Source organism: Crocodylus siamensis, chromosome 3 (assembly GCF_052110815.1).
Source record: "Crocodylus siamensis isolate JL-2025a chromosome 3, ASM5211081v1, whole genome shotgun sequence".
NCBI lineage: Eukaryota > Metazoa > Chordata > Crocodylia > Crocodylidae > Crocodylus > Crocodylus siamensis.
Genome location: NC_143397.1, coordinates 117,224,351 through 117,236,243, shown reverse-complemented (window position 1 = coordinate 117,236,243; position 11,893 = coordinate 117,224,351). Strand labels below are relative to the sequence as shown.

The following is an 11,893-nucleotide window of genomic DNA, read 5'->3' as shown; positions in this document are numbered from 1 at the left end:
GTATAGAAGCAGAGATGCTTACTGTGCAGCTAATTAGTCCACTGCACAGTAAACATCTCCTGTAGACATGCCCACCCAAGGCAAGGACTGAATCAGAAGCACTCATTTAATAGGCGATTCTGTTTAGGTACAGACACACCTCCAGACCCTTCTGGCTCATTATACCTTCCAGACCCAGAAAACTCAAACCTGAAGAAAGTAATTTCTTTGCCTCTAGCTGCTCTGGATAGGTTTTGACTACTGGAGTTTAGGAACTAACATCAGACAAAGACAAGATGGAAAGGATTACATACACAGTTGGTAGAAGAAGAGATCCATTAGCCAAAGTTCATAATCTAAATATGTCAGTCAATATTTTCCCTAGCTGTTTCACACCAGATCTTATTATGCCTATAAACTGTCCAAGTCTGATCTTATTTTCCCCTCCTTGAGTCTCTGAAAAAGAATATCCAGGCATTTACTTTTGTAATGTACCTTCTATATTACCCTTGAGATGTTGTCACAAAAGCAGTGAAGATGACTCACCCACTTTCTGCATCAAAACCTTTTCAGGCACTCAGGCTGGATAGAATAAAGCCACAATTAAATATGGGAGTGCCACCTCTACCTAGTAGGTAGAATAGGATCCTTCCTATTTAATAACCTTTTTGACTATCCTCATAAAAAATACAAAAAGGCACCTCCTGTGCACATTATGAACCCACTATGGATCAAAGATAAACTCATTTGACAGGAAACACCTTAACCCTAGTGCTCTAAGCATCAGTGTGCACTTGCCAGCAATATTACTTTCTCAGTGATTGCTTTCAAAATAAAACTGAGTTAAGTTATAACTAACAGAAGAAAACAGTGCAGTTTAAAACTGCTGCATAAAAAGTGTTGTTTAATTAAACATAAACCATGTCATTAGGTAATATAAGTTTTAAGCTTCTATTTTTTTTTTTTTTTAATAAAGTGCAGTAGCTCAATAAGAGAAAAGCATAGTGTCAGAAGACAACCCCCTTGGAAGGATAATTCTGCATTTGATGAATATACATGTGTAAGCAGGTCACTCACCCAGCTTCCTCATCTAGGCTGTCAGCTCCAAGTTTAGGCTCTACAAACTATTTTTATTCCTTTCAAAGAGGCTTCCCAATCACAATAAACAAATCAGCACAAGTCAAGGTGCACAAGCAAATAGCCTGAAACCCTAGTGCCTTCCTTCAGGCTGTAGACAAGGAAGAAAAGTCTCTCTAGCTCTGAGCTCCTACCCAGCAGTATAACCTATCCTCTCTATTCCCTCTTGCTCTATGTTCCTGGAGCTCTCATTTACAAGTCATCAGTTGCAGCTGGATCCTAGCCTTCTAGCCAGGCAGGCTGTTATCTGCTAAGCAACTACAGCTGGGTTTCAGTGTAACTTGTTCAATATGCTGGGAATCTGTTCCTACATTAAAATCAAATGCATGCGCAACTGATGGATTTTAATTCGTTTTCACTATTTGCTCCCATCATTTGCAAATGGTGCTGCACACCAGAGGTTGGTGAATTTACAGGATCTTGGCTTGCTAGCTGTTTGTTTATAATTGCCCATGGTGGGTATGAGAAGTCAATCTCTTCCTAGACTCAATTTGTTAAAAGATTGTTGGATGTGTGTGAAGACTGCAATTAGAAGGGATTCCAAGATAAACACCATTTCAATCTGTGAGACACCTGCTAATGGTCTAGCAGCAAAGACAGTGCAGCAAAATCAAGAGATGCATGGATCTAACCTGGATTCATCCTCCTTTAGATCAAAGAGAAGCCAAAAATAATAGACTACTTTAATGTATACAGTCAGACACTCCCCCATTAGTAGTGTTTGCAGGTAGATTACATTGGTTTAGATTCCTTATACCAGGCTTGGTCTACATTTAAAAAGTGACACTGGCATAGCAGTATATATATATATAGCAGTAAAGTTATACTGGCATAGTTGGGGGGCTGGGGGCAAGAGGAATCACACTTTCTAATCCAAACAGCCATGCCAGTAGAAACCTGTGTGGAGATGCAGTTAGAATAGCTTATTTTACTTGAGTAAGTCATTCAATACAGCAAGAACCGTTTTGCCACTATGAGCTGTATCTCCAACAGAACTGGTTTAGTTCTAAATTAGTTAAAAAAAGCTTCCCAATGGGAATGGCGGTGTTTTACCCTTGCTTTATAAGGCAGTAAATTACTACAGAAGGTGTAGTGTAGAACAGTGCCAGCAAGCCAATCTAAGGGTGTCTAAAATGAGATGGTAATCACAGGCCTGTGAATAAATTGCATGTGGACAGACCCCAAAGGTCCTGTAGACCATCCCTGATTTCAGTAAGCCTCTACATGGATGAAGAGTTTTCCCCTTTGAAATAAAAGTGGTGAGCTTGGGACTGTAATTAATAGAACATTAACATCGAGCTACCCAGGCGGAGGTGGGCATAGGTGCCAACTATGTAGGGCCCACCCCCAGGAAGAGAGTAGGGTGATCACCCATCCCTAATGGGCAGGACAGTCGTGAAATGGGAACATTAAGTCTCGGTCCCAGGCTGCATGACTCCAGGACAGCATTTGTCCTAGATGCCCAATGTCGTGAAGAGATCCAGATTTTCTGTTCACCACAGACAAACATGGGAAATTGTGGGTTTCCCCTTGCAGGCTCACAGAGTTCCAGCCTGGAATGGGGCTGCAGGGAAGAGGACACGGGGGGGCACCATGTGCATATGCACACATGCACATGGCCAGGAATAGAGCACCAGGCAGTGGTGGAGAACAGCTTCCCCAGCTGCCTGGAGGTAAGTCCGGTGGGGGGCGCAGATCAAGGCCCCCACACTGAAGAAGGAAGAGGGGCAGGGACTGAGCCTGGGTGCATTGCTCAGCCAGGTGGTGCATGGTGCCTGGGCAAGGAGTGAGACAGAGCCACAGGCGGCTCGTCCAGGGGGCGGAGGGGGTGGGGGGGTTTTCCCTGCCAATGCACACACTCCTGGGGATGGGGGTGGGGAGGCACATGCCCCCAGATTTGTTTGTGAAGTGGGGGTGGATGCAGGCTGCCCGCCCCCTAAGAGCCCTGTGCAACCCGTGCTGCCATGAGAAGGTGCCCCCTGCCTGGCTGGAAGCAGTGGGGGTGATGGTACAGTGATGGTGGTGTGGCCAGCACTGGGCTCCTGGGGGGAGGGCAGCAGGGTGGGGAGCCCCATGCCTGCAGTGGGGAGCCCACATCCGCCTCCACCATACCACAGGCTCTGCTTAGCTCATCTTGGCTCTGCTTTGGCTGTGCTGCCAGCAGGTGAGGGAGAGGGCAATTACCTCCCCCAGAAAAATAAAAGTCATTATCTGTGGGGGTGGGAATTACGTCTTTGAATTAACTCTGAAGGGGGTCCGATACAGTATTGCAGTTGCTGGTTACAGTATTAGGACAGTAGTATCATGAATTAATCTTTCCTGAGTAAGGGGCAACAAATAATTGCGCTGTTTAAGGACCAAAACAGGGACAGACTCAAAGAACATCAGATCCCTGAAGCCTGCTCTCTGCCTCACCTCACCCTATTTAACCTGGTCTGTAGGTATCCCACATAAGGCACTAAAGGGCACATAGAGAAAATTACAATCCCTCCTATTACTGACTCATAGATATCAACATTAAAATACTAGAATTAGTTGTAACATTTGAAATAAGAAAACATTTACTATAAGCTTTATAAAATCATATATCTATTTAAGCATTTTCTTAATAACATGGCCTCTATATACTTAAAAGTGATGTAAATTCGAAATAGTGCAATTTAATAACAAAGGTTAGTGCAGGACTCATATTAAATAACAAACCAGACATTGTAAATTATATTATGTTGTTTTTCAATACATAGTTAGCTCACCACTCCACTTTGGAAGAGATCTAAGATACCATTTTCAAAGGCACTGAAGTTGACTCAGGGCACATCTAGAGTACAGACAGAAATGACATTTGTTGCACAGTCAAATCCTTGAAATTCCTCAAAGCCATGTACAATAAGAAGAGCACGGCTCTAGAGCCCTCTGATTGTGTGACAAATTAATCCTCATTGTATGAGTGTTCAAATGAAGCTGCTCCTAAGTGGATCGACATAATTAATTTCTGTCCGTTCTGGCTGCAGCTGCTGTCTCTGGATGGGAGCAGGAGAAAGTAGAGGAGGGTGGTTGGAGGGGGGGAGGATGGGAACCCCTCCCCTTGGGTTTGAGACAACCCCAGATGGGACCTTCCTCCCCTGCCTTCTCTCCTCTCCCATCCAGAGACAGCAACAGAGCTGCAGGGAAGGGGCAGAGCCAGGAAAAGACAGTTTCTCTTTCTAGATCAGGTCCAAATTAGAGCCAGTCTTCCACCCTCCTGATCCAACAGCTAATGTTTGTTGGATTGGAGGGATCCGTCTAACTCATGGCAATTTCTGTGAATTGCCATGAGTTAGATCCAAGAGCTGCGCTTCTGTCTGCACCCTTACATGAGACATTTACTGCAGATCTGCCTAATTAGCTCTGCAGTAAAATCTCAGCATCCACACATGCAGCCCTATTAGGCCACAGTAAACTAATTAACTGCACCATAGGTTAGTACTTGTAAATACAAGTTCCATCCTATGGTGGTGTTCTTTACTGCGCAGCAATGCATGTATGGATGATGACAGGGCTGGTTGGGGCACAAGGGTGCTTCAGTGCAGGGGCTGCCTGCTGGCTAGTCCTGCACTAGAGCACCCTCATGCTTCAGCCAGCCCCTCTGCAGGACCTTGAGCAGGGTCAGAGCAGCCTGGTCTGGCAGGTTGTCCACCTGGGCTGCTCCAACCCAGCTAAGAGTGCTGTGGTCCCAGGTGCACATGTAAATGTGGTGCCCAGAAGCAATAAACTTTGGCATGAGGTGCACTGGAGTTTATTGCATATCATTAATTTCATATGTAGACATGCCCTCAGGGGTCTGAGGCTACTATGTAACAAGCTCTTTCTAAAATAAGCCTTAGGTGCTTTTGAAAATGTTATCATTAGTCTCTTTAAAGCTAGCATGGGACCTGGTTGTGAAGTCAGATAATAGTAAGCTCAATAATGTTCTGCTATTAGCTAAAGAAATATCTTTAAATTAAAATAACATTTCTATCTGAAACTATTTTTACAACTGTTATGAGTACCCAACAAAAAAAATAGAAAATATTTTTCTTTTTTAGTTTATGGACTTAACAGAGTTTTGTGTGTCAGTCTCTCCCATGTATTATTGGATAATTTCAATTAGCAACACAGATGAATATTTTTAAAAATAGGAAAGTAAGGTGGGTAAAGCAAACATTGAGGGAAACTAAAGAAGTAGCATTGTGTTTGAAATAATTTGTTACTTTTTTTGATTTTAAGGAGTTGATCCCTTTAGATACAAGCAAGCGCTTCTCAAATAAAAGTATCTGATCAGCTTACTTGGGGCAAAGGTCCAAGTAACACTTTTAAGTGGAGTAACTAAAAACAAGTATGCAAGATTTGCAAGCTAAAATCTCAGTCCCATTTAAACTAATAGGAGTTTTATCACTGATTTGCAAAAAGTCAATAGTTCTTCCAATCAATCTATGTAATATGCAGCAAAAGTACAGTGACCATATGCCCCATTTGTACAGAGACATTCCTGTTTTAAACACCTGTCCCAGGCATCCTGTTGGTTTCTTCAGATGAATGCTTTAGATCCATTTTCAGAAGCTTCCCCTGAGAGGAGCAGGAGAGGTTTCTGCAAACCAGACGAAAGCGTTCATTTAAAGCAGGTTGGTCAAAGATACAGCCCACAAGCTGGACTTGGCCCACGAAGCCACATCTTCTGGCACCTGGTGCTGGCTTTGCATACAGGACCACTCTGGGACCCATGCTACACATGGTACCTCTGTGAGGCCAGTCTGGGACCTCTCCCACATGCCAAGTCCACTGCCTGCTCTAGCTGGTCTGGGGCTATGTTGCAAGCAGCAGCTGCTGCAGCCAGTCCAGGACATTTGACTCACTCAGGGAACTGATGGGCAGGATCCCCTGGGAGGTCAGGCTGAAGGGGAAAGGAGTCCAGGACAGCTTGTTGTATTTTAAAGCAACCTTACTGAGAGTGTAGGGACAAAACATCCCAATGTGCAGGAAGAAAAGCAAGTATGGTAGAAAAAAACCAGCTTGGCTTAGCAGGGAAGTCTTCAGTGAGCTAAAACATAAGAAGGAAGCTTAAAAGGAGTGGAAACTTGGTTAAATGACTAAGGAGGAATATAAGAGCATTGCTTGGGCATGCAAGGATGAAGTCAAGAAGGCCAAAGTGCAAGTGGATTTGCAGCTAGCAAGGGATATGAAGGGTAACAAGGTTTAAAAATAGGTCAGCAACAAGAGAAAGGTCAGGGAAAGTGTGGGTTCCATACTGAATGGGGTAGGGAACTTAGTGACAGATGATGTGGAAAAGGCTAAAGTACGCAATATCTTTTTCACCTTAGACTTCACAGGCAAGGTCAGCTTCCTGACTATGGCGCCTGGCAGGATGGTTTGGGGAGGAGATGGGCAGCCAACAGTGGCAAAAAAACAGGTTAAGGCCTATTTAAATAAGCTGAACATGTACAAGTCAATGGGCTGAAAGCAATGCCCCCAAGGGTGCTGAGGGAGTTGCCTGATGTGATTGCAGGGCCAATGGCCTTCATTTTTGAAAACTTGTGGCAGTTGAGAGGTCTCAGACACTTGGAAAAGGGAAAATATAGTGCCTGTCTTTATAAAAGGGAAGAAGGAGGATCTGAGGAACTACAGACCAGTCAGCCCCACCTCAGTCCCTGGAAAAATCATGGAGCAGATCCTCAAGGAATCCATTTCTAAGCACTTGAAAGAGAAGAAGATATTTAGGAACAGTCGGCATGGATTCTCCAAGGGCAAGCCATACCTGACCAACCTGATTGCCTTCTATGATGAGATGACTCGCTCTATGGATGCGAGGAGAGCAGTGGATGTGATATACCTTGACTTTAGCAAGGCTTTTGATATGGTCTCACACAACATTATTGCAAACAAGCTAAGGAAGTATGGGTTGGATGAATGGGCTCTAAGGTGGACAGAAAACTCGCTGAATTGTTGGACTCAAAGGGTAGTAATCAAAGGCTCGATGTCTAGTTGGCAGGCAGCATCAAGTGGAGTGCCCCAGAGGTCAGCCCTGGGGCCAGTTTTGTTCAATATCTTCATCCACTCACCACCCCTTCCAGCTCAAGCTGGGCAAACCCCAGCTCAGAGCTCCCTTCCTTCCCTTCTCCCTGCCCCCAACCTGCAGATATCATTGAGGGGGTGGGGGTGGGGCGAGGCTAGGGGAGAGAGGCTGCAGACAAGCAGCTCTTCCGGGATGGACTCTGAAGCAGAGCTCAATTCTCTGCCCCCCGACCCAATAGGAAATATTTATTGGGTCGGGGGGGCAGGGTCTAAATCATGGTGCTTTCTATGAAGTGCCATGAGTTAGAGCAGGGAGCTGCACTTCTGTCAATGTCCATGATCACCTTTTTTTAATAGTAGCTTTTGTCTACCTGAAGTTTAGTTGAAAAGAGGATGGAGCCAGACTGTTCTCAGTGGTGGCAGATGACAGAACAAGGAGAAATGATCTCAAGTTTCAGCAAGGGAAATTTAGGTTAGACATTAGGAAAAACATTCTTACTGGGAGGATAGTAAAACACTAGAACAGGTTACCCAGAGAGGTTGTGGAATCTCCATCCTTGGAGGTTTTTAAGACCCAGCTAAAAAAAAACTTTGGTTGGGATGATCTAGTTGGAGATGGTCCTGCTTTGAGAAGGGGGTTGGACTAGATGACCTCCTGAGGTCCCTTCCAACCCTAATTCTCTATGATTCTCTGTTTCTATGACTTGTGCTGCACGTGGCACCTGCCCTAGACCAGCTGGAGTGGGTGCTGCATGTGGCTCATATCTTGGACTGGCCAGAGCAGACACTGCATCAGGGGAGAGGGGGATCTTTGGGCCCAATCCAGCCCATGGCATTGGCTCCATGCCATTCATTCAGCCTGTGCACCAGTTTTGTGCCACCTACCTGGTCCACAGGCCAGGTGAGTTTGAAACCCCTTATTTAAAAAACCTCTATGATGCTCAGGACAGGTGTCTCACAATCCTCATTGCCACCCAGCTCACTACTGCATTCCACTCTGCAACCCCTTTTCCCCCACATCTCCCCAGCTCACACACTTGCTCTGTTAAAACCAGAGCTTGGATACAGGTTGCTGGAGAGTAGGGGGGAGGGGAGCCTGTCCTATTTTGAGATTCAAGATACATAGTGACCTAAACAAAGGAAAAGGTAGAACTTATAAACAATTGCAGAGATATAGAAATGAGAGAAAATGTAAGACAGATTGACAGAAACACTGGCATTAGGGCTGATAATTACTTTGCAATGTCTAGTTTTACTTCATTTCATTTCCAAGAGTCCTTAAAAGGATTATACTAATTTTAAAGCTTTTCCTTCTGGTTTTTAATTTTAGTGACTCACATAATCCAATAGGAAGAGAAACTAGAACTTCTTCTTGCTTTTTGTGTTGTAAATATTCCATGTACTATACAATCTACTGTAAGAATGTACATTCTGTTGGTTTATGAGACACAGGACCTAGTGAAGTATTTTCAGGGAGGATCACCTGTACTCCATCCTGGCCATTATCAGACAAGGATGGAGAATCCAAGGGCTCACGCTTGATAGTTTGAACCAAGCAGGGATTTTTAAGATGACACTGCATTTTAAAAATCTGGTTGTTCTGTCCTTCTTCTCTTGTACTAGGGCTATAGAACTGTGTGTAGCATCCTGTATATGGCATGTCGTGCATGCTTTCCAAACATGCAGAGTTCGGGAGGCAAAATGACATCACCTCTTTGTTACAAAACCCTTTACAAGGCCTGTTTATGTTGAGATTGTTGGTATGATTTGTTACAATGCATTGCCAACTATGCGATGTGCCAACATAGTGCTTTGGTTTTTGACAAAGAGAAAGCTGCTCACTGAGATCTAGTTCTGTTTTAAGGTGCACCTTGTTAGGGTAACTAATCAGCTGTTTTCTTGCTGTGCCTTTCTCATCCATCCAGACTTGATTTTGTGATGCTGTGCAGTTGCCAGCTACACTTTCAGAATCAGAATCATATTCAGTCTTAATAGATATCTCTGGAGAAAATGTTGTATCAAACAGAGTTTCTGGGGATATTAATGGCCGCTGCAATTTCATACGCTCTGTATTGCAGTTCTCTGTTTTTAGCTGCTGTAAGCCTGAATAAGGCTGGCAATTTTCTGTGCTACCCCAGTGAGAAGGACAGCTTGTTGCTAAATTTAAAAAGCTTTGGTCTCTGCTATAGAATGGTCTGACTATTCTGTTTGGACATGAATTGCACTGATTTATGGAACAAGAACTTGATGAATTCCTTAAAGTCCAAACGCTGTTTGTGTTATAGTTGTTTTGGACACCTGAAAGTGACATATTAGCATTCAGAGGGTCCTCTTGCAGAAAACCCTTGTCATTTGTACTAGGCTCAAACTTCACTTTTATGTTATCCTGTTCATTTTTTAGTGTTGTCCAATTGATATGCTTCATCTGTCCCAAAGCTTCAATGGCACAATTATAGGTAAGAGCTTCCCGGTTTCCTTTCAAACAGGTGACGTTCAGGTACTCATCTTCTTCTCTGTCAATAACAGCACAAAAAGTCAGTCGGCTAGCTAAGCGCTTCTGAAATAATATCTAATACATACAAAATACATGATAGGATGGGTATGGGATAAAAGTTTCATTGAAATGTGTTAGAAGTAAGTTGCATGATTCATAACAAACTATTAAGCTTGTTATTAGTACATATTCCATATATATCCTATACACACAGAATGAGTGCCAGGCCATCTGTATGTGGTGCTATTTCATTGAAAGTACTGCATGCTTGCTTTCTTCTATTCCATTTTTGTACACATTTAATCATTACCTTAAAATAATTTTACCAGTAAATATTATAGTGACTAGCTTGTACATTTATTTATCTGTATTAAAACACTACTACATATTACTTTGGGCTATAGTGAGTTAATTTGCTCAGTACTTGTTAATGTCTATTTAAGAGTATGGCCTCAACATGCAAGTATAAGGATCCCCAGTAGAGGGAGTTCGCACTGTTAAGATAAACAAAATGTCACTACAACAAACATCAATTAAAGAAAAGAAAAATATATAATTAGTTTTGGCCTAAAAGCATTAATGTGGTGTACCCCCCTAATGAATATTATTATAGTTAGTAATTCTTTGAATGGAATTGACCCAAGGTGTGTTTCTTAGAGAAGTAAATTCTCAGGAGAAAGGGCAAACTGAGAAACAATATCAGCAGCTTTGATTTCAGTACCAAGAAAGATTACTTGATGGGAAAACAGAATCCACTGAAAATTGGGAAAAATATCTAACAATCCAACATAAGCAGGAAAGCAGAAAATAGGGCCATTCAGAAACACAGCATTATAAAAAACATTTTAAAGTGCCTGTATATAAGTAGGGATCATCAGGAAAAAGAAACCATTTTATGTCAAGAAAACTTAACTTTCTTGCACGCTCCTGCACACTAGCAAGGAAAGGTATGGTATAAGAGAGTTTTACCCAAGGTTCACCTTACTGTCTGTCTTTAGTCTAAAATTCCATGTCAAAAACATTTGCAAATTTATTCTGAATTCAGCAGATCTTTCTGGCCAAGAAAGAGCATTGCAAAAAGTCAGTCCATTTTGTTTAGATATTTTCAGAACTTAACTTTTCAGTTCCCATTTTGAAATACATCTTTGTTTTGAAATTTACCTAAATTCAAGTTAATTTAATTTTATGTAGAACAAAATCTTAAATTTAACCTGAATTTTTTTTTTAAGGAGAGAAGGATTGTTTTGGCAGGAAAAGCAAAACATTTTCAGTTTGGGTGTGAACCCAAAGCAAAAAATTCCCATCCTATTTTGGTTTGGGCAACCATAGGACATGACTACACAAGACACTGTACTGCATAGCAGACTAATGTACTGCACAGTAAAGCATCACAGTCTACATGTGGACAGCATCTACTGCGCAGTGAATTCATCTACTGTGCAGCTGGCTACTACTTGTAGATACAGATAGTAGGTTAATCATGCAGTAGCTACTGTGCAGTTGCACATGTGTAGACAGCTGACCAGGAGCAAACTGCTCAGAGCAGCTTGCCCAGGCAGCAGGGGACAGAGGAACTGTCCCCTCCCTGGGGCAGCTGCCTCCCAGCCCTGATTAGCAGATCAGGGGGCAGGACTGGGAAACTGTCCCTTCCCTCAGCAGCTGTTTCCCAGTCCTGTGCCCTGATTGGCGTAAAACTTTATACAATCCTGCCAACCATAAAATGGTGTATTGTCTTTCAGAAACTTACTTTAGTGTTTGTTGTGAACCAATGACATATTCTGAACAGCCACTTCTGTAGAGAACTTGAGTACTGGCTTGTACCCAGACCCACTGATCTTCGTTTGTTTGTACTTTGACAAGGGCAATACCACTTTCTCCATTATTATTTGCTATATAAATTAAGAGAAAATATATTATATGAAAAATATAATATTAGTTTAATCTAACACAGCCAATTATTAGATACTCACAATGTGTACTTAATATGTTGAAATCAACCAGTTGTATAGAAACATGCAAGTAGAAATTGTCATGGACAATGGCACTAATTAGGTAAATTTACAGGCAAGAATACAAAATGGAAAAACACTCAGATGCTCAATTTGTAAGACCTTAAACTGCAGTCAGAAAAATGTATCAGCATTGTCATTTCAGCACTGTACAGATTCTACCTATCAGTAACAATGACAGACTAAAGGGGCATATCTACATGTGCACTTTAATGTACATTAGCTTATTTTAATGTGCATTAAAGCA

General features: G+C 42.5%; 1 protein-coding gene across 1 annotated transcript in view; it reads right to left on the bottom strand.

Annotated features, from left to right (window-relative positions):
• Window positions 1–6: 6 nt before the first annotated feature.
• Window positions 7–11,893, bottom strand: part of AHRR (aryl hydrocarbon receptor repressor) — a 136,864-nt gene continuing 124,977 nt past the window's right edge. The window contains exons 10-11 of the mRNA XM_090039083.1: window positions 11,385–11,526; window positions 7–9,656 (exon numbers count right to left, since the gene is read on the bottom strand). Of these exons, the coding sequence (XP_089895209.1) occupies window positions 8,555–9,656; window positions 11,385–11,526 (1,244 nt within the window). The 3' untranslated portion in view covers window positions 7–8,554. The remainder of the gene's footprint in view (window positions 9,657–11,384; window positions 11,527–11,893) is intronic.